At 44.7% G+C, this 21,271-nt stretch overlaps 1 protein-coding gene across 1 annotated transcript in view; it reads right to left on the bottom strand.

Annotated features, from left to right (window-relative positions):
- The window catches only part of Rbm13 (RNA-binding motif protein 13), a 45,457-nt gene that overhangs the window by 7,859 nt on the left and 16,327 nt on the right, over positions 1-21,271 (bottom strand). The window contains exons 4-6 of the mRNA XM_068381434.1: positions 19,466-19,651; positions 15,838-15,967; positions 1,752-1,931 (exon numbers count right to left, since the gene is read on the bottom strand). Coding sequence (XP_068237535.1) covers positions 1,752-1,931; positions 15,838-15,967; positions 19,466-19,651 — 496 coding nt within the window. The remainder of the gene's footprint in view (positions 1-1,751; positions 1,932-15,837; positions 15,968-19,465; positions 19,652-21,271) is intronic.

Below are 21,271 nucleotides of genomic sequence, written 5' to 3'. Positions count from 1 at the left end.
AGTACAGCCCTGATAGCTGTCTTATAATCTTCATTTTGAGTCTCAATGGCATTTTCTTAGTCTTAAACAAATACCACTTACTTCTCTCCCTTTTGGTCATGCTTCATTCACTCTCTGTTTCACTACTTTCTGAGTACCCGGTACATCTCTCCTTTATTATTATTGATCCCAAGTGGTTAAACTCATTGTTCTGTTTTAGTACTGTACCATCTTCCACTTGAATGTTTACTTCTTCATGTCATTTTCTACTACTAATCATCAGCTCTATCTTTCCAATGTTCACCTTCAATTCTTTCCTTTCTAGGGCTCAATTACATGCTAAAACCTTTCTTCTGTGCCTGCTAAAATGACTGTCATCAGGAAGCATCAGTTCCCAATATTCTTAATTGTTCCTTAATTTTGATGACAAAGTGTCTTTAACGATGAAGAACAGGAATAGACTTGCAGCCGATTCCTGACCGATGTCAATCTCCACAAGGAATGCTTCAGAATCCCCATATTTTATCTAAACAGTGGTCCTTACTCACTCATACATCATCATCAGTAACCTTGACAACTTCTATGATACTCCTCTCTTATTCAAACACTAATAGACTAACCTTAGTTCCTTGTCATAAATCTATTCAAGATCAGCAAAACACACAAACTTTACTATTTCATTCTAGATAATGTGCTTCTCTTGGACTTGTCTTGCTACAAAAATAACACCAACTGTGCTCTTTTGTATCATACTTTAAGAACCACCCTAAGACAGAAATATAGGCATTTGAAACTAAATCTTTGACCAATGGAAGTTCATAGTTTCTGGATGAATAGGAATGTGAAAGTAAGTATTGGTACTTAATTGAGCAACGCTATGAGAACACGAACCTAGGTCCCGCTCTAGGGGAAGGAAAGGTTATATATTTTCTGGTAGTGCAAAGTTACACTTTCCCCCTTTCCTTATCTTCTTTTTCTATATTTGCAGTACCAGTGATTCTCTTCATAAAACAAAAGATCAAACTGAAATAATAATGAAAAAACTCTACCAATAAACATAGCAATAAACCCATACTAAATTATTGTAGGTACTAATTTTATCAAAAATAACTTATAAACTGTAAAATCTTAACTCGTTCTCAAAAAAGAAGCTAAACTGTTCCTGGAAAAAAAGTGAATGAAAAACTATATTGTAGTTTATATGATATATCTAATGCTTAAAAAATACCACAGCTTTAAGCGGCTTTGTCCAAATGAACGAGGATCAAGACGGTGACTGTTTGTTTACCAAACTTGTATTCCTACACCACACATTAAACAGAGAACAAAAGATTTGCACACATCTTTGTAAGAATTTCATTTTTTTATCACTGACCAGCTTTTTCATTAAAAGAATGAACAACACAGAATTCTCAGGGAATTTTCACTGAAATAATGTAAAATAAAAAATCCTTACACATTACTATTTTACTAGAGAACTTTCATATTCTGTAAATTTCTTAACCTTCAAAATATAAAAGGATATCTATACCTTCACATCCCCAAAGCTGTGCTCAATAAAGCCACAAATCAAAATTATGTCACTATAAATTATGTTAAGTTCAGTGCAGAGACTGCAAGACAGAAATAAGAAAAATTCTATTCTCATCAAATCGTTTGCTTTGATAAAAATTTTCAAAGTTTTGAGTGTTGTAAGTTACTGACAAGAGACTGCTAAAAAATTTATGTAGCCTGGAAGAAATTCTGGTTCTAAAAAATCTCAAGTATGTTACCTCGTCCTCCATATCTTCATTAACGACTTCCCTTTCTAGTTGTCCCTCTACATCTTCATCTGTATCCACTAACTCTTCTTCATTTTCAGACTCGGCTTCATCGATTTCACTCTCTTCCTCCTCTTCATTTTCCATTCTTACATCAAAGGCTTCTCGTGGGAAATTATAAATACGCTCATACTGTAATACAAAAACAAAGTAAAAATAATAAACACGTACTTAAATATTAGAAACTATACACACCAGACTTGTTAACAGTTTGACTAATATCATTATCAAGGTATGAAGACCCATAATGACATTTATGAATGATTACCTCGTAGTTCAACAAAACAAGTGAAGGTAATATTTATCCTTATGTAATGCTTGGACACTCCAAATCAATAAATCTCAGCTTTAAATACCTGTTCTACAACTGAAAAATTATATTTTAATTATAAAATAAATTTTTGAATATACTTACCCGGTGAATATATAGCTGCAACTCTGTTGCTCGACAGACAAACTGTACAGAAAAAAACTCGCCAGCGATCGCTATACAAGTTGCGGGTGTGCCCAACAGCGCCATCTGTCGACCAGATACCAAGCTCAATGTAAACAAAGACTCAATTTTCTCCTCGTCCCACTGCGTCTCTATTGGGGAGGAAGGGAGGGTCATTTAATTTATAAATTCACCAGGTAAGTATATTCAAAAATTTATTTTATAATTAAAATATCATTTTTAAATATTTAACTTAGCCGGTGAATATATAGCTGATTCACACCCAGGATGGTGGGTAGAGACCAGTAATATATGTTTACATTTTATGAGCTAAGAGTTTTTTATTTCATTTTAGAAGTTATCAAAATAACAAAAACAAAATAAATAGGTACCTGGTAAGGAAGTCGACTTGAACGATTACTCTGCCTTATAAGTACGTCTTCCTTACGGAGCCTCGCGATCCTCTTAGGATGCTGATCGACCCCTAGGAGCTGGAGTATCAAGGGTTGCAACCCATACAACAGGACCTCATCAAACCCCTAATCTAGGCGCTCTCAAGAAATGACTTTGACCACCCGCCAAATCAACCAGGATGCGAAAGGCTTCTTAGCCTTCCGGACAACCCATAAAAACAACATTAAAAAACATTTCAAGAGAAAGATTAAAAGGATCTGGAACTAGGGAATTGTAGTGGTTGAGCCCTCACCCACTACTGCACTCGCTGCTACGAATGGTCCCAGTGTGTAGCAGTCCTCGTAAAGAGACTGGACATCCTTTAGATAAAAAGACGCGAACACTGACTTGGTTCTCCAATAGGTTGCGTCCATTATACTTCGCAGAGATCTATTTTGCTTAAAGGCCACGGAAGTTGCAACAGCTCTAACTTCGTGCGTCTTCACCTTAAGCAAAGCTCGGTCTTCCTCACTCAGATGTGAATGAGCTTCTCGTATTAACAGTCTGATAAAGTATGATAAAGCATTCTTTGACATAGGCAAAGATGGTTTCTTAACTGAACACCATAAAGCTTCAGATTGACCTTGTAAAGGTTTGGTACGCTTTAAATAGAACTTAAGAGCTCTCACAGGGCATAAGACTCTTTCTAGTTCATTGCCTACAATCTCCGATAAGCTGGGAATATCGAAAGATTTAGGCCAAGGCCGAGAAGGCAGCACATTTTTGGCTAGAAAACCAAGTTGTAGCGAACAGGTGGCTTTTTCTGACGAAAATCCGATGTTCTTGCTGAAGGCATGAATCTCACGGACTCTTTTAGCTGAGGCTAAGCATACCAGGAAAAGAGTCTTTAGAGTGAGATCTTTCAGGGAGGCTGATTGTAACGGCTCAAACCTGTCTAACATGAGGAATCTTAGTACCACGTCTAAATTCCAACCAGGGGTAGCCAAACGACGCTCCTTGGTGGTCTCAAAAGACTTAAGGAGGTCTTGAAGATCTTTATTGCTGGAAAGATCTAAGCCTCTATGCCGGAAGACCGATGCCAACATGCTTCTGTAGCCCTTGATAGTGGGAGCTGAAAGGGATCGTCCTTTTCTCTGGTATAAGAGAAAATCAGCTATTTGAGCTACAGAGGTACTGGTCGAGGATACAGAAACTGACTTGCACCAGTCTCGGAAGACTTCCCACTTCGATTGGTAGACTCTAATGGTGGATGCTCTCCTTGCTCTAGCAATCGCACTGGCTGCCTCCTTTCGATAGTCTGAAGGCAGTCAGACGAAGAGCGAGGAGGCTTTGGTGTACCTTCTTTACGTGAGGCTGACGTAGAAGGTCCACCCTTAGAGTAAGACTTCTGGGAACGTCTACTAGCCATCGAAGTACCTCGGTGAACCATTCTCTCGCGGGCCAGAGGGGAGCAACTAACGTCAACCTTGTCCCTTCGTGAGAGGCGAACTTCTGCAGTACCTTGTTGACAATCTTGAATGGTGGGAATGCGTAGAGATCCAGATGTGACCAATCTAGGAGGAAGGCATCTATATGTATTGCTGCTGGGTCCGGGACTGGGGAGCAATAGATTGGAAGCCTCTTGGTCAGCGAGGTTGCAAAGAGATCTATGGTTGGTTGGCCCCAAGTGGCCCAAAGTCTCTTGCACACATCCTTGTGGAGGGTCCATTCTGTTGGAATTACTTGCCCTTTCCGACTGAGACAATCTGCTATGACATTCAAGTTGCCTAGGATGAACCTCGTTACTAGGGAGATGTCTTGACCTTTTGACCAGATGAGCAGGTCCCTTGCGATCTCGTACAACGTCAGTGAGTGGGTACCTCCTTGTTTGGAGATGTACGCCAAGGCCGTGGTGTTTTCTGAGTTTACTTCCACCACTTTGCCTCGAAGGAGAGACTTGAAGCTTTTCAAGGCCAGATGTACTGCCAACAGCTCCTTGCAGTTGATATGCATGCTCCTCTGACTCGAGTTCCACAGTCCTGAGCATTCCCGACCGTCTAGTGTCGCGCCCCAGCCCACGTCCGATGCGTCCGAGAAGAGAACGTGGCTGGGAGTCTGAACAGCCAAGGGAAGACCCTCTCTTAGGTTGATATTGTCCTTCCACCAAGTCAGACAAGACTTTATCTTTCCGGAAATCGGGATCGAGACCGCTTCTAGCGTCTTGTCCTTTTTCCAGTGAAAAGCTAGATGGTATTGAAGAGGACGGAGGTGTAGTCTTCCTAGTGACACAAAATGTTCCACGGATGACAGCGTCCCCACCAGACTCATCCACAGCCTGACTGAGCAGCGTTCCTTCTTCAGCATCTTCTGGATGGATAGCAGGGCTTGATCTATTCTGGGGGCTGATCGTCTTGTTGTTCAGCAACGTCCTCATCAGATAGTTCCTCATCCGAAAACTGATGAGGAAACGGCAACGGAGTGGGCAACGTCTGGCTCGCTGAGTCCGGTCGCACTGGTGCATGCGTGACGGAGCCGGACGCAACATCATGGAACTGCTGCACAGTCTGTGAACTGTCAACAACCATGGGTGCGCGAGGAAGCACAGCGTCCACCCGAGACTGTCTAGACCGTGTGTGTTGTGCAGTCAACACCATACCGGGTTGCTGAGGTTGACGCACTGCGTCAAAACAAGTCACCTCTGCTGGTTGTTGAATGTCCTGAACGTCAACAACCACCTCCGAGCGTCGCTTAACGTCAACGTGCGGCTGGCAACCCACACTGGGTCGCATCGGTGGAGGAACCACCTCAACTGGCAGACGCGAGAAGGTTACCTCAGCGTCAACAGGACGCACAACCGACCGGTTGGAAGGTTGTTGGCCAGAAGGTTCGGCAGCAACCTTCTCCGCATTAAAGTCCTCTATCAAGGACGCAAGCTTGGACTGCATGTCTTGCAGCAAAGCCCATTTAGGGTCTACGGGAGCAGGTGCGGCAACAGACGGGGTTAGCGACTGAGGCGGTACCGCTTTCCATCCCTGAAAGCCTTGTTTATGCATGACATAATTGTACAGCAAAACTTCAAAGGCTCGAAAACAGCTGTGAAGTTGACCTGTAAAAAACTTGGAGCGTCTCCTGGCCAGGCGCCAGGGAGAGTCTACGAGATTTGAGAAGTCTATCTGGGCAGAGGCATGAACTCCCAAGCCGAGAACTTCTCTCGTGTCATATCAGACTCTCGCTCTATAAGCCAGTTTAAAAGAAGGGAAAGCAAAGGCTGTATCCCCCAAACTCCTCCTGGTGATAAACCAGTCGCCTAGCAAACGTAAAGCTCTCTAGGAGAGCGAGAGAGCACTAGCTTAAAAACAACGGCTTCGAAGTAGCTAGGCCTAATGTAAGCTCTGACGTTTAGGCGAACGAGGAGCAGCAGTTACAAAAAGATCCGGACAAAGATCCTTAAAAAAAATCATCATGATTTAATTAAAGTCCATAGAGGGCTAAGCAGCTTTAGGCTCCTCTCCATCTGACAGAGTCCTTAAGGTAATATCAGTAGGAGGGGGAACAGCAACTTCCTCATCTACAGGAACCTTGTCCGATAAAAGCTGAGTCTCAAGCAAGGGAGAGACCTACCGTGGTGGCAATGCTTTACAAGCAGAGTCCACACTCACTGGTGCATTAGTAGCGGACCAGGACGCAACGTCATGTAACTGCTTGACAGTCTGTGAACTGTCAACAACTGAACTGTCAACCACAACAGGTGCGTGAAGACGCACAGCGTCCACTCGAGACTGCTTTGACTGCCTAGACTGAGCAGTCAAAACAACTCTAGAATGCGGAGGTTGACGCACAGCGTCAAAACAAGTCAACTCCGATTGTTAGCGAACGTCTTGAACGTCAACAGGAGCATCAGCAAGTGGCCTAACGTCCAAATGCGGCTGAAAATCCACACGAGACCGCATCGAGTGTGGTTTTAAACAACCTGACTGACGTGACTTAGCTACGCCAACGTCAACAGGAAGCACAAAGGACGCTGGACCTGTCCTGAAAGGACTGACTTTCGCTTAAGGGCTTCGAAACCTTGTGACAGGTTTCTTATGCGAAAAGCCTTCGGATGACGAGGAGAAAAAACGTCTCTCTCGTCTTATGGTAGGGGAGATCTTGGTAAGATACACCCGATACCATAGAGGGAAACGTCTGTTCGTTGATCAAGGCCTCTCGAACCCATAAGTCGTTCGACATTACTTCTCCCCTGTTTGGGAGCTTGCAAGAGGTCCCGGACTAGGTGAACGACAGGCACGAACAGACGAACCCTCGGACGCAACACTGTAACACTTTGCGCATATCACTTTATCACTTCGATTTTCTGTTTTGCACTTATTTCACTGAAATCGAAACTTTTACTGATTTCTACCTGAAACACGCAATTCTACCCTTCATTAAAAGGTAGTAATTGCGAAATCAGTCGTATAATGCAAGCTCATTAATACCAGCAAAAAACAGAAAACATATTTTAAGATAAAAAATTCAGTGGCTGGGAAAGAGACTAAACACTAGTTTATATAAACTACGTTTTCAATCTCTCACCGCACATAGCCTGGGGACGAGAATAAAAAACTAAAAACGTTTTATCCTTCCCCGTACAGAGAATAGGGACGAGAGTAACTCGAGAACAACGTTACCCGTTTGAACGGAACGTTTTCTCTCCTCTCTCTCCCTCCGTCTCTATATCTCTCTCTCTCTCTCTCTTGATTTCGCACCTAAGAGAAGAGCCCAATTACATTTCGTCAAAAAAACATGTTATTTGACCAAAGGAAAACTCTGAAAGGTTTATCAATTAAAAAGTTCCTTTAAGCTTTGAAAGAATAATGAACAAAACGTCAGAATCGATTTACTCTTTCTGCAAAGTGAAACCGTGATACTCTCTCTCTCTATCGTAACGATAGAGCGCAAACTGCGTAGTATAAATAAACTAAACGTTAGTTCATCTTTGAAAACAGTACGAAGACTATTCAAAGAAATTCCTTCATAAAATCTTTATTAAAAATATTCATTTAAAAGGTTTTAAATCATTAGCTCTTTAAAAGCTATTTACGATTGCAAAGGGCTCAACGTTGTTTAACTTCGGTTTCCAAGTTAGGACCGCCTACTCTCAGGAAAGGTCGCATATAAACAAAACATTAAAATTTATTTTTATATGTTTATAATAAATGGAAAGTTAATCGAAGAGGCCTAATAAAGGCGGAGAGATATAAAATATATAGAGGAAAATCTATAATTAATTTATAACGTGATAAGATAATTACTAAAAGCCTAAACACACTTCCGTCTAAGGGAAGGGTCGGCCATTTAAAAGTGAAAGAAAGTCCATACTCTCTTTGTCACCATAATTAAATCTATCCAAAACGAGTTCAAGATTTAAGATGAAGATAAAACACCTGCATTGCGAAAGCTCAAAACCAGAATATAGTACTTCACCAATATGATGTGAAAAACTCCAGTTTAGCAACAGCGAGTAAAGTACGTCTTGTCGACACGTCGACAGAGAGAAAATTGAGCCTTTGTTTACATTGAGCTTGGTATCTGGTCGATAGATGGCGCTGTTGGGCACACCCGCAACTTGTATAGCGATCGCTGGCGAGTTTTTTTCTGTACAGTTTGTCTGTCGAGCAACAGAGTTGCAGCTATATATTCACCGGCTAAGTTAAATATTTAAAAATAACTACTTTTTAAGTGTATCACACCTTATAAGATTGATGACAAAAAGTTTTTAAAAGTTTAGAATTCTAATCAAATTTAATTAGGATTCTACCCCAAGCTGTTGATTAACTCTTTGAAGGCTAACCCCTCACCAAAAGTTTTGACACTTGAGCCCCATGACCTTTCTAGAGACACTTAACATAATTCATTTCAGAAAAAAACTATTTTTTGTCGTAAGCTAAATAAATTTAATTTCCATTGATACATAATTTTACATGGTATTTTATAAAACTTTCATAACACCTAAAAAAATTAATAAGTAAATACATTACATGACGCCGAAGTTAGGATAAATATCTGAACTCAGAATATAGCGAATGGCACTCAAAGGGTTAACATTATGGGTGACCTTCACGAGTCAAATGAGGTGGAATTGCACTATTTCTGTCATAAATTTCTTTTGTATTAATGTTATATAATTGTAGTGGTATCTTTTAATTAGAATAGTTATTTAACATTCCACAAACCCTACCATTTATTCATTGTAATGTATGTTGCTATACTACATCAATATGAATTAAAATCACAAATTTTAAGTAATTTGTATTTTTCCTAACAGTACTTACCTCGAACTACTTTCTTAGGAGTATCTGGGATCTCCTCCCAACCGACCAGAGTTTTGTGTAGTTTACCCTACTCCCGTTTTCTATGAGGAGTAACCTCAGGTGGTGTGATACGCGCCCTGAGGCGACCCCAGGTCAGAGAGCATGCTTGCTCAGGTCTTGATCCCCAGTAAGTTCTTGATAGCGTAGGTTTCTATGAGGTCCAGCAAGGCACTCGGGGAAGGATGGGTGGGCCATTACCCGAAAGTAGTTCGAGGTAAGTACTGTTAGGAAAAATACAAATCACTTAAAATTTGTGATTTGTTCCAACACTGAGTACTTACCTCAAACTACTTTCTTAGGAGACTTATACCTTAGGAGGTGGGAATGTCCTTCAGGACCTAGAGACTGTGAGAAGTATATAAGAGGAACCTAGATAGGAGACTAGGCTCTGCTGACCCCAAGGAAAACACGAGAGAATAGGGAAAACTACGCAAAAACCCATCTTTGTGTCGAAGTAACTCACCTCTGCAAGAAATCCTAGGAGACATGTCCTTCCAACGATAGTGTATCCCATGGCAGTTTCAGGGGACTACTGGAGTCATTTCGGTAAGGGAGCAGGGGAAGGAAGAACAAGGGAGTTAAGGAAGGAACCTATGTCTCTTGGACTTACTACACGCGGTTATCACTGGGGCTACACCTTTAAACCGTTTGGAGCGCGGAAATGACGGGACCTATCGAGAACCCGTCCAGGGACTTCCTCGAGTAGTCCTTCAAGTAGTGAGCTGTGAAGGTCGACCGATTAGACCAAGTACCTGCCCTCAGGATCTGGCCCACTGCCATATTCTTCTCAAATGCCAATGAAGTACTTAGACCCTTAATGTCGTGGGGTCTGGGCTTTCCTGGAAGAGGGACCCCTGCACTACTGTAGGCCCTGATGATCACCTGCTGTAGCCAGAAGGAGGTAGTATTCTTGGAGACTGGCTTCTTCACTAGTCCCGAGGAGACAAACAGACTCTTGATCTTGGGTCGAAGTCTGGCTGTCCTCTCGAAGTATTTTCGTACTGCCCTGACAGGGCACAGCAGCAAGTCCCTCGAGTTGTCCAATCGAGGGATTGCAGGCACTGAGAACCCTTCAAACTTGGGATCCCAAACGGCTGGATTCTGAGTCTTTGCCATGAAGGATGGGACGAACCTGAAGGTAGCCTCACGCCAACCCTTCGTGTGTGACACCTCGTACGACAGTCCGTGCAACTCCCCTGATGCCAGAGCTAACAGAAAAACTGTCTTGAGGGTGAGTTCCTTGTCCAAGATGTCCTTTAGGGGTTCGAAGGGAGGTTCTGACAGCATCTTCAGGACTCTGGCCACGTCCCACAGGGGCACCCTACTGGCTTGAGGGGGGCACGATTGTTCGAAGCTCCTGATGAGCATCAAGATATGTCTGGAGGCACCCAGGTCGATGCCCTTCAGGAGGAAGACTTGACCCAGAGCAGCCCGGACTCCTTTGATGGCTGGGATGGACATGTTTACCTCGTCCCTGAGATAAACTAGGAAGTCCACTATCTCTGGAATGGAGGCCCTCAATGGTTTGATGTTCCTCGAGACGCACCACTTAGTGAATGTGGCCCACTTTGCCTGGTATACTGCCGCTGATGAACGCCTCAGATACCCTGACATCCTTGCTGCCGTTCTCGAAGAATATCCTTCCTTCCTCAGGAGACGCTCGATAACCTCCACGCATGAAGGTGGAGGGACTGAGGGTTCTCGTGGAACCTTTGAAAATGGGGCTGCCGGAGAAGGTCTGGCTTGTCCGGAAGGGGCCAAGGTGGAAGGCGCACCAGTTCCTTTAGATCCGCGAACCACTCTCTCTCCGGCCACCAGGGCGCTACCAAAGTCATCCACAGGTTGTCCGCTCGCCTCACCCTGTTGAGGACCTGTCTGAGCATCCCAAAGGGAGAGAAGGCGTAAACATCAAGGTTGTCCCAAGGGTGCTGGAAGGCGTCCTCGAACGCCGCTTCTGGATCTGGCAAAGGAGAACAAAACACGGGGAGCTGTGCGTTCAGTCTCGTTGCGAAGAGGTCCAACACTGGCGATCCCCATTTCTGAATGAGGGTCTTGGCCACTTCCGGGTGCAAGGACCACTCGGATCCTACCACTTGACCCATTCTGCTGAGGCCGTCGGCCAGGACGTTTCTCTTCCCTGGAATGAACCTTGCTGAGATCTTGATCTGTTCCCCTTCGGCCCATTCCAGCAGTCCCATCGTGAGGACGCACAACTCCTTCGATTTTTGTCCTCCTTGTTTCTTTATGTAGGCCTCCACCGTGGCGTTGACGCACATCAGTGCCACGGTGTTTCCCCGGAGCCGATGGACGAACTCTAGGCACGCTCTTCGCACTGCCATCATCTCTAGTACGTTTATGTGCTGGTTTTTCTCTTCGTCCGTCCAACTTCCTCTTGCTGTCCTGCCGAGGAGATGGGCACCCCACCCTTCCTTGGATGCGTCCATGAACAGAAGCATCTCCGGAGGGTCGGCTGCGAAGGGCATTCCCTTGAGGGTGTTCGATCTGGCAATCCACCACTCTAGGACTTCCTTCGTCTCCGGGAACACCGGGACCACCTTGTGGGGGGAGTCTCTCTGGTTCCAGGTCTCCTTCAGGCTCCATTGAACTCCCCTGAGTTTGAGTCTCCCCTGGGGGACTAGCTTCTCCAGCGACACGAGTGGCCTATCAGTCTTTGCCAGTCCTTGGCTCTCCTGGGCTGGTCCGACAGGAAGGGCCAGAGGATCTGGTCCAAGCTGTCTAGTCTCTCCGCGGAAGGGAAAGCTCTCGCCAACCGGGAGTCCAGGACCATTCCGAGGTAGGTCATACTGGTGGAGGGTATCAATTGGGACTTCTCTAGGTTGATGATGATAACCAGGACATTGCAGAACCACAGGAGCTTCGCGCCTTGTTCCCTCAGTACTTCCCCTGAGGCTGAAAGCAACAACCAGTCGTCCAGGTACCGAATCAGGCGGATGCCCTGTTCGTGTGCCCAGGCTGAGACTGTTGTGAAGACCCTCGGGAAGACCTGAGGGGCTGTGGACAGACCGAAGCCGAGGGTCTTGAACTGCAACGCTTGGGTACCCCATTTCACCCTTAGGTACTTCCTGCTGGAGCGGTGAACGGGGATTTGGAAGTATGCGTCCTTGAGGTCTATGGACATCATGAAGTCCCCCCTCCCTCAAGGCCGCTAGGACCGACTTCGGGCTGTCCATCTTGAAGTCAGTCTTGCACACGAACTTGTTGAGGGATGAGAGGTCTATGACTGGTCTCCAGCCCCGTCACTTTCTCCACCAGGAAGAGTCTGATGTAGAACCCCGGGCCCGGGTTCTTGACTGGTTCTATCGCCCCTTTCGCCAGCATCGCAGAGACCTCCTCTTGTAGGGCCGTCCTTCTCATGGGGTCCTTGGGTGCCAACCACTCTGCCTGTTGATCTGGCATTAGAGGTGGGGGGTCCGCCAGGAAGGGCAACCTGTACCCTTCTTTCAGGACTGCTACGGTCCACGGATCTGCTCCGTGGTCTCTCCATGCTTGCCAAGAATGTTTGAGGCATCCCCCCACCTGAGGCTTCAGCAGGAGTAGGGGGCCTCTCTCCCTATCTCCTTCTAGAGGCGCGGCCTGAACGACCTCTTCTGGCTGCCGCATAGGAAGGCCTGAAGGATGACTGTGTTGAAGACGTTCCTCTATGGGAGGGCTGCGAAGACTGAGACCAGGCCGTAGTAGGGGCGTCTCTCCTGGGTTGACTAGGTGAGGCGCGAGGAGGATGGGAGGCGTCGGAGGGTGCCCTTCTATGGGTAGGTCTTCTCACTGGAGGGGGTCTGGAGTCTCCCGTATCCTTCAGCTTCCTGACCCTCTCTACCGTCTCTTCCACTGCCTTCAGGGGGGAAAACTGAGTCATCCCACAGGGGTAGGCTCCTCAGGGACCTCACTTCTCTGTCGGGGAGCTTCCTTACGAGCTTGTTGAGCACCGTGTCCCTTTTCCGCAGAACCCAATTGGCGGCCTGCGCGATGGATTGGTACGAGAGAAACTTCAGGGCTTTACCTCCCGAGCTAATCAGCTCCTTCAGTAAGGCCTGGTTCTCCAGGATAGTGAGGTGGTGGGAGGACTGGAAGCCTACCAGCGTGGAGGCCCACCAATCCAGCCACGAGGAAACGTTCACCAGGTCCTTGGCTATCTCCTTCATCATGGCAGCTTCTGAAGGGGAGAAACAGATCGGGGCGGTAGTAGCCCTCTCTTCAGTTGCTCCTTATCCCAGGATGGCGATTGCAGGCTCCACAGTACAGAAACCTGCGCGATGCCCTTCAGGAAGGTAAAACCGGCTCTGGGATTTTAGGCCTTGAAGAAGCTTGGAGGAGCTCTGGGTATTGGGGGCTTCTGCATGGTTGGCCACGATCTTGTCCACGTGAGCCCTACCAAGCCTAACATCCCTAGTCAAAGGCAGGGCTAGCGAGGGTCTCTGCTGCACCGGGGCATCAACCAGCCTACTGAGGCTCGAGAGCCAGACTCCGTCGGAGGAGGGCTCGGGTTCGTCCAGTCTGTGATGCCTCCTAATGAGTCCTATTACCCTCCTGTAGGCCGAAACTTCTGCTGCTGAACCTTCCCCGTTGTCGTCCATTTCCTCCGTAGGATGCTCCGCTGCCTGTGACGGAGGTCGCCGCGCGGGGGGGAGGAAACATCTTGGAATAGTCCAACTTGGGCGGCTCAGGGCGTACCACGGGCATCGCCGTCGGGACGGAGGCCTCCGTCCTGGACTTATCCCTGCTTACGGAGGTCCAGGTAGATGCGGGCTTGCTCGTCGAAGGGAGTTGCTTGTCTCGTTCCTGCCAACTCGACGTTGACTTGGAGGTCAGGACGCGGCTGCCAGACCGAAGGGGCGACTCTCCCCGCTGGGCGGATGAAGTCAGAACCTTCGCGGACTCATGCCTGTCCGCTGGGACCTGAAGAGACGACTCCCTCCGTCGATCGTATCTGCCGCTGGATACGTACCTCACTGGTGAGCGAGTCCTTGGGAGCCAGTTCGAGGGACCCGGAACTGCTGACATCTCGAGAAGTTTGCTACGAGGGATGACGACCCATTCTTCCCCCGGGGAGTCACTTCTCCTAAACTTCCTCCTGGGGGATCTAGAGCGCCTATCCCCGTGACGGGATCTGGAGCGGGAGCAGGAGCAAGAACGTCTCCTGCGGGACCTCTCACGACGTCTCCTATGGTCCCTCGGGGCTCCGTCTTCCGAGGAGCAAGAGTACGCTTCGACCAAGGAGCCCGACGACTTGCATGTTCTCACCGGCGGGCCCGACTCGTGCCGAGTTGTTGATGGGTCCATGCATCGCTCGATGGAAGAAGAGGGCTGTAGGAAGACAGACAGAAACGTAGCTGAAGGCGCTGGAGGGGAGCGTGGGAGTTCCTCGATGGGGGACCAGGTTTCAAAACCTTCTTCCGTCCTCAACAGAGACCTGAAGGGCGTCTTCGGCGGCACCCACGCGAGGGAGTCCGACGGCGGCGAGTCTTCCTTCTCGGCGGAACCCTCGGCTGCGGAAGCACCTGAAAAACACGCCCACAAGGCGGGAGAAGAGGTAGTCACAGTTTTTCCCCACATAGGATCATCTGAGGAGACGGGCCCTGCTTGCACCAGGGTTCCGTCCCCCGAACACACTCCCATCCCTCCCTCAGGCTCCTCACTTGCCTGGAATGACGCCACAACACCACTATCCCGTAAATCAGAGTCCCGGGGAAGGGTCACAAGCCTCTTCCCCGCAACCGACTTACCTCATCCCCTACTCTGGGTAGGGGAAGGCTTCAGCGAGGCTCTGTCTGACGATACACCCGGCGAAGCAAGAAGAGAAGAGACGCTCGGCTTCTTAGGCGATCTCTTAGACGCCTTCTTTTTGGTGCCGTAACGCACCCACTGCACCTCGTTCCAGGACTCGCACTCCGGACACGTGGCTGTAGGGGAACACACACTGCCCCTACACGAAGAACACAAGGAATGCGGGTCAACTTCAGGTTTCGACAGGAAAGCACCACACGATTTACTGGCCATAAGCCCAGGACAACGGCGGGGATGCTCCAATACGCACTAGTAAGGCACCGCGAGACACAGGAACACAAAGGGAAAGGATAAGGGGGAACACAAAGGTACCACGTGGGAACCGCGTGAGACACAAAGGGGGTCGGGGACACAAGGGGTCACACTGGATAAGGAGAGCGCCGTGATGTTATCACGACGCGACAAGAGAACTTACTGGGGATCGAGACCTGAGCAAGCATACTCTCTGACCCGGGGTCGCCTCAGGGTATGTATCACACCACCTGAGGTTACCCCTCATAGAAAACGGGAGTAGAGTAAACTACACAAAACTCTGGTCAGTTGGGAGGAGATCCCAGATACTCCTAAGAAAGTAGTTCAAGGTAAGTATTCAGTGTTGGAACAACTACATCTTTTAAAGCTGTAAAGCATAACTCTGAAAAAAAAGTTATGTATACATTTAAAACTTAACCTAGTTTACATAACAGACGAAACATTATCATTAATTCTTAATATATGTTTCTGCTATAGAAACAGGTACCTTCGATTATCTTACAGCATGATATATGTCTAATCATAGAATATTCTCTCTATATCTCACTCAAAATATTGCAAACAAGTGTAAATCTGTATAATCTTGTTTGTATTAAATGCACAGTTTAATGTGTTTGAATGCCACTGTAAAGTAAATAAAATCCTGTTTACTACATTTTCAAGCAAGTAGATTCCAATAAGTGAAACTGCATTCCAGTATAGACAGGGATCAATGCTGAACATTTGGAAACTAAATATGGGATTTCATTGGTAAACAGCATTCAGAAGCATAATACAATAAAAGATAAGCTTCTAAGGTACTCACAGTTCCGTCTTTCAATCTCTGTAGAAGTTGCTTTTCAATTGCATTGTCTATTCGAGCAGCTATAAAAGCCTTTTCTTCTCGCCTCCTCAGTCGCACATCAATGTTACGCTGTATTGGAATCAGTTTTTTGCTGTACAAAGAAGAAAAAAAAAAGATGACATTCCTTGCTAAACAAATATCTAAAATGTAAAATTAAAGAAGTTATTATTATCATTATTATTATTACTAGGTCCTACTGCTACCAAGGTAACCGCTGAGTAATGGCACTAGGGGAGTCAGCATATGACGATTCATTTGTGGTGGAAAACAGGGAAGTGTGGGCTGTAGCACGCTAGCAGTACCTACCAAATTCAGCAGAGTCCCTTGTCAGACAAAGAGCAAAGATGAAAAAAAATCTACTTTTATTCTTTTTTTTTATGTCGGCTACACAGTTCCGGTAGGCCCTGCTGCTTCCTCCGGTGCCTTAGATGACCGCTGAGGTAGCAGCAGTAGGGGATTCAGCATTATGAAGCTTCATCTGTGGGGGATAACGGGAAAGGGTGGGCTGTGGCACCAAAGCAGTACCAGCTGAACTCGGTTGAGTCCCTTGTCAGGCTGGGAGGAACGTAGAGAGTAGAGGTCCACTTTTTGTTTTTGTTTCATTTGTTGATGCCGGCTACCCCCCCAAAATTGGGGGAAGTACCTTGGTATATGTATGTATGTATGTAAGTACCTCACAAAATTGAGTGAAGTGCCATGGCAGATAGGTAGATAGCCAAGCTACAACCCTAGTTGAAAAAGCAGGATGATATAAGCTCAAGGGCTCATTATCTACTACAACTGCAGAATGAAAGATCAATCAAAAGGGCAAAGCCTACAATAATTGTAGTGGTTTATAAGTTTGGATATTTGGTTGCGAGTTTCATGTAGGTCTAAAACCCCATTAAATACAATATTATTTGCTTATCAACATACAGATGAAGAAACTCAAGCTTTCAGCTCCACTCAAAATGAACTCTCACTACCAACATTAGATGTTATAAACACCTTGTTAGTATGCCTACAAATTTATCAATTTCATTACCATTATGATTATTGAATTACTGTTAAGATTCCCTATTGTTATTTGCATCTACTTTGAATTCATTCTGCATAGTATATTTTTTTATGACCCTAGTAAAACATTTAAAATCTAATTGCACATAGTGCAGGGTATGTGTGAAGGGCAGAAAATGTTTACAGAGTAAGTAAATTCTACTAAGTTTGATCTCAATTGTGTTTTGCCAAGTCACAACCTATGAAGATTACAAGAGTAATAATGAAAGATAATGATATTACTGTAGTTTTTAAATGGTTTAAAGGCAACTCATGAATGGCAGAGGCAAGGGACAGGTAACAATGGCCTAGCTAGCAGTGCAATGTCCCAGAGACTGACCATATATACATATCAGCACCCAAACCCCTTCTCCACCCAAGGTAGGACCACAGAGGGATAGGCAATGGCTGCTAATGACTCAGCAGGTAGACCTACAGACTCCACCAAAACCTCCATCCTTAGCTCACAAGGTGAGGTTGCAGACACTAGAGAAACTATCGAGTTTGAGCAGAACTCTAACCTCCGTCAGGCAATCGCCAGAAAGAGCAATTTCCAATAGGCCACCACAAATTACAGTACAGTATGTAAGGTAAGGTCATTGTAGGAGAGTTAATTGATGGCAACAAAATTAGTTAATGAATATTATATATAACTTATTTCAAACCCTGATTAAATCTTATTAAATAAATTAGTTTCCAAAAGAAACTTAGAAAGGCAATCCACATTGCATTCAGGTCCCAAAATATTAGATAGTATGTAAATGTCATTGGTATCCTTGCAATTATTAAAATGGTACAATCTCTCAGTCTAGTAACTTGAACACTCAGTCACAGTCAATAGCACCAAGTAATTTTCACACAATGGCTGATAGTTCTCCACTCATCAAAAAGCTGTGCATCAATCTGGTGTAACCAATTCTCATTCAGCACAACACCACTTCTCTTGACCTTGCATATCAAAATACTGTATGTCCATGGACAAGATGACTTAATACCTTCACTTATTTTCTGCTTTTCCAACTACCAATAAAAGTTCCAAGTTTCTCAAAGTATACGCTGAATTACGGGGTACATATCCTTTGCAGGTACCACAAAGTTATTTCCTATACATTATTTCTTATACAACTATGAACTGCCTCCTTTGCCAGAGTCCGCTTTCTCATTTCCTTTTATATCGACATGAGCAGAAACCCAACAAAATTTAATATTCTTATTTCTATTTTCCATTAGAGACAGCCATTCAAGAATCTCTATTATTATTGAGTGCAATGAATTGAAGTGGTTCATTGTCATCAATACAATTAAGGAGTCCCAAAAAATAACAATCTTTATGAGGTAGCCTGAAGATTTCCTTGACTGCTATTAAAATAGCATATCATTCAGCTGTATAAAGAGACATTTGGTTAGGTAATCTAATATTTCTAGTAAATTTAGGAAAACATATCCCAAATCCAACGCCAGCATGGACTTGGATCCATCAGTAAAAACAAAAAGAGAGTCACTATGGCATTCTATACACTTCAAGAAAATTACCTTCATTATCTCTTAGGAGGTTTCTTAATTTGAATCTGAAATACATTTACAGAAATCTACCAAGGGTACTTTTCATAGAGGTACTTTACAAGCAATCTACAGATAAAATTTTCCCCTTGCGTGTTTCCAAGTCCTCCAAGATTCCTAAAGCTCTATACCCTATAGGTTTAGGGTATCTAGGGTGATTATCATAAAAAGGAATACATTTTACATTAAAAAGTTTCACGTGTGAGTGGCTTTGGCAGCTTCTTAGGTCTAAACCAGTATAGAACCAGCAATAAATGGAGGTGAAGCTCCAAAGACATTTCATAACCATCTACTAGGAGACTAGATATAGACGACTTGAAAGCCCCTACAAGAGAAGAAGCCAACGATGGACATAGAATAAAAGAGAACTGACGGCATCCAATGCCAGAGCACCTAAACAGTCCACCCAAGCACCTCCATCCTTAAAATAACTAACCTTATCTTACCCTTTTATGGCAAACACCCTAATACATTAGTCGTCATGGTCCTTAAGTAGAAAAATCAGGCTGCTAGCAACAAGGTGGAGTAAACAACAAAACTCATAAGGCTATCAGATTTTGTGCAGCAGTCAACTTACCTCCAATGATCCAGCTTCCAACACAAATAAAAATTATACCATTCTTTGTCATTAACATTTCAAAGATCATGGCAGGCTGGGACTTAGTAAACTGTTGACAAAACTTACAAACTCAAATTGTGTGTCTTTTAGACAGATTAAGGCTAGTCACAATGTAGATAGTAATCAGTTATAAAATGTTTACAAAGCAAATGTATGGGGGTAGATATATGCCATGCTGATTGTGGTACCTATCATTCCTAGGTAGGAATCCATCCAGTTACTGGCAAGACATAACACTGCTAAACTACAGTGTTACCAAGACTAATTTGCACAGTGACCATTATACAGTAATTTCTTAAGATACAATAAAAAATCAAAATATAAAACATAATCAATAAAACAAAGGCAATAACACATTGTTCAGTAGTTACTTACAATTTTCCTCTCAATTTGATCTTCCTCATACGCGTTAGATACTGAGTGATTTTTAACAACCGCTGCCTGCATTTTTGCCGGAAATATCTTTTCCAGAAGACAAGATTTTCATCTATTTGTTGTAAGGCCTTGACAAAGTTTCTGGAGAGTTTGACCTTTTCCCATTGCTTGGCTGGGAAGAACGATCTGAAATCATAAAAAAGTTAAGATATTGAAAAAGAATAGATCTTATGGTACAAAACACTGACATTTTAAGTAATCTATATTGTCTTCACATGCTTTGAAATATGTATACATATAGTTTTACATAACCCATATATCCCATAAATAAAAGATAACTTTCACCGGAGCTTACATGGATACAGAAAAAGAACCTTATTCAGTACAGTCAACAATACATATTACAAAAAATGGTTATACTGTATAAAAAAATCAAACATTTTTAAAGTAATTTATATATTTTCCTAGCTTCACAAACCAGTCCTTCAAATTAGGGAAAGGTTTTTAGCAGAGCTGGACCAGTCATTGAATGCATTAACAAGGTAGTTAACGACAGGTGGTGAGTGCAGGAGAGTAGCCCTGTCCATCTGAGGCTCCACACTTTTGATCTTCAGTCAAACCTTTCATCCTGTAAAATAGGGAGATTGATTGGTGGGCCAGAAGTCGCCCTAGAACCAAACTGGTTTGTTCTTTTTCTTCCCTGGAAATGCCAATCTGCCTCATCCTGTACAGGAGCAAAGGAGAAGACTCCAGCAAACCCACATCTGTCCATCATGGGAATGAATAGGCTGAATGGGCCTGGCCTGTTCAAGAAGATTGGTATATGGTCTAAGAAATTGCTTGCCCCCAAACAGTCCAGAATAATATATTGTACCTGGCATATGATGATCAATTGGTCCTTCCCCCCATCTAGGGGCGCGGGGGAAGATACTTCTCTAGATTCTAAAGAATGGAGCTCACCAGTGTAGCTTAGCAGCATCAAGAAAGATCCAGCGAGTAACGCTTTGACAACTTCGTACCCAAGATAGGGGATGGAAACTTGAAAAAAGCCAGCCATTCAACATTTCATTCCACTTACATTATCACATTACCATAGACAACATACTTTCTGTCCCATGTGGGAGATGGGCTGGCTACACAACTACTCAAGCAGCCACCACAGGACCAACAACAAAAGTGCGGAGGGACTTGTGGCTATACCCCCGTAGATAAAAGGCCATGAAGGTTGTTTGACTTTTCTACAGACAAGCCTTCGACACCAGGATGCCTGTGAGATTCCTCATGAAGGATAGGGTGGAGCATGTATCCCTGGTCCTAGTTGGTACCTCGACCATATCAGCTGTTGAGGAGTGTGCTTTACGGATAGTCTAACGAAACCAGAAAGAGATTGTGTTCCTCGACATGTCATTCTTGGTTCTGACAATGCTGAGGAAGAAGAGCTGACACTAAGGCACGAGGTGTGGGGTCCTCTTCAGATCGCACCAGACACACATCATGGGACACAAAAGCATCTTCTCCTAATTGCCACCCGACGCTTCACAGAGATGGAATGGAGGTCTCGAATCTGGAGTTGTGAACAAAAGGGTTTTGGGTATTGCAACAAACTACTGTAAAAGATACCTCATGCCTCCCTCAATGTGGGTGACTAAATAAGAGATTGTCCAATTTGCCTACTCTCTTCACTGACACGAAGACTAGCAAAAAGACAGTCTTGAGAGTCTGGTCTCTGTTTCACAACCTTCTCAAAGGGTTAAAAGGGATATGCATATGAGCCTTGAGAATCAAAGTCACTTCCCACTCCATTGG

This window comes from Palaemon carinicauda, chromosome 10, assembly GCF_036898095.1.
Source record: "Palaemon carinicauda isolate YSFRI2023 chromosome 10, ASM3689809v2, whole genome shotgun sequence".
NCBI lineage: Eukaryota > Metazoa > Arthropoda > Malacostraca > Decapoda > Palaemonidae > Palaemon > Palaemon carinicauda.
This window is presented reverse-complemented; position numbering and strand designations above follow the sequence as displayed.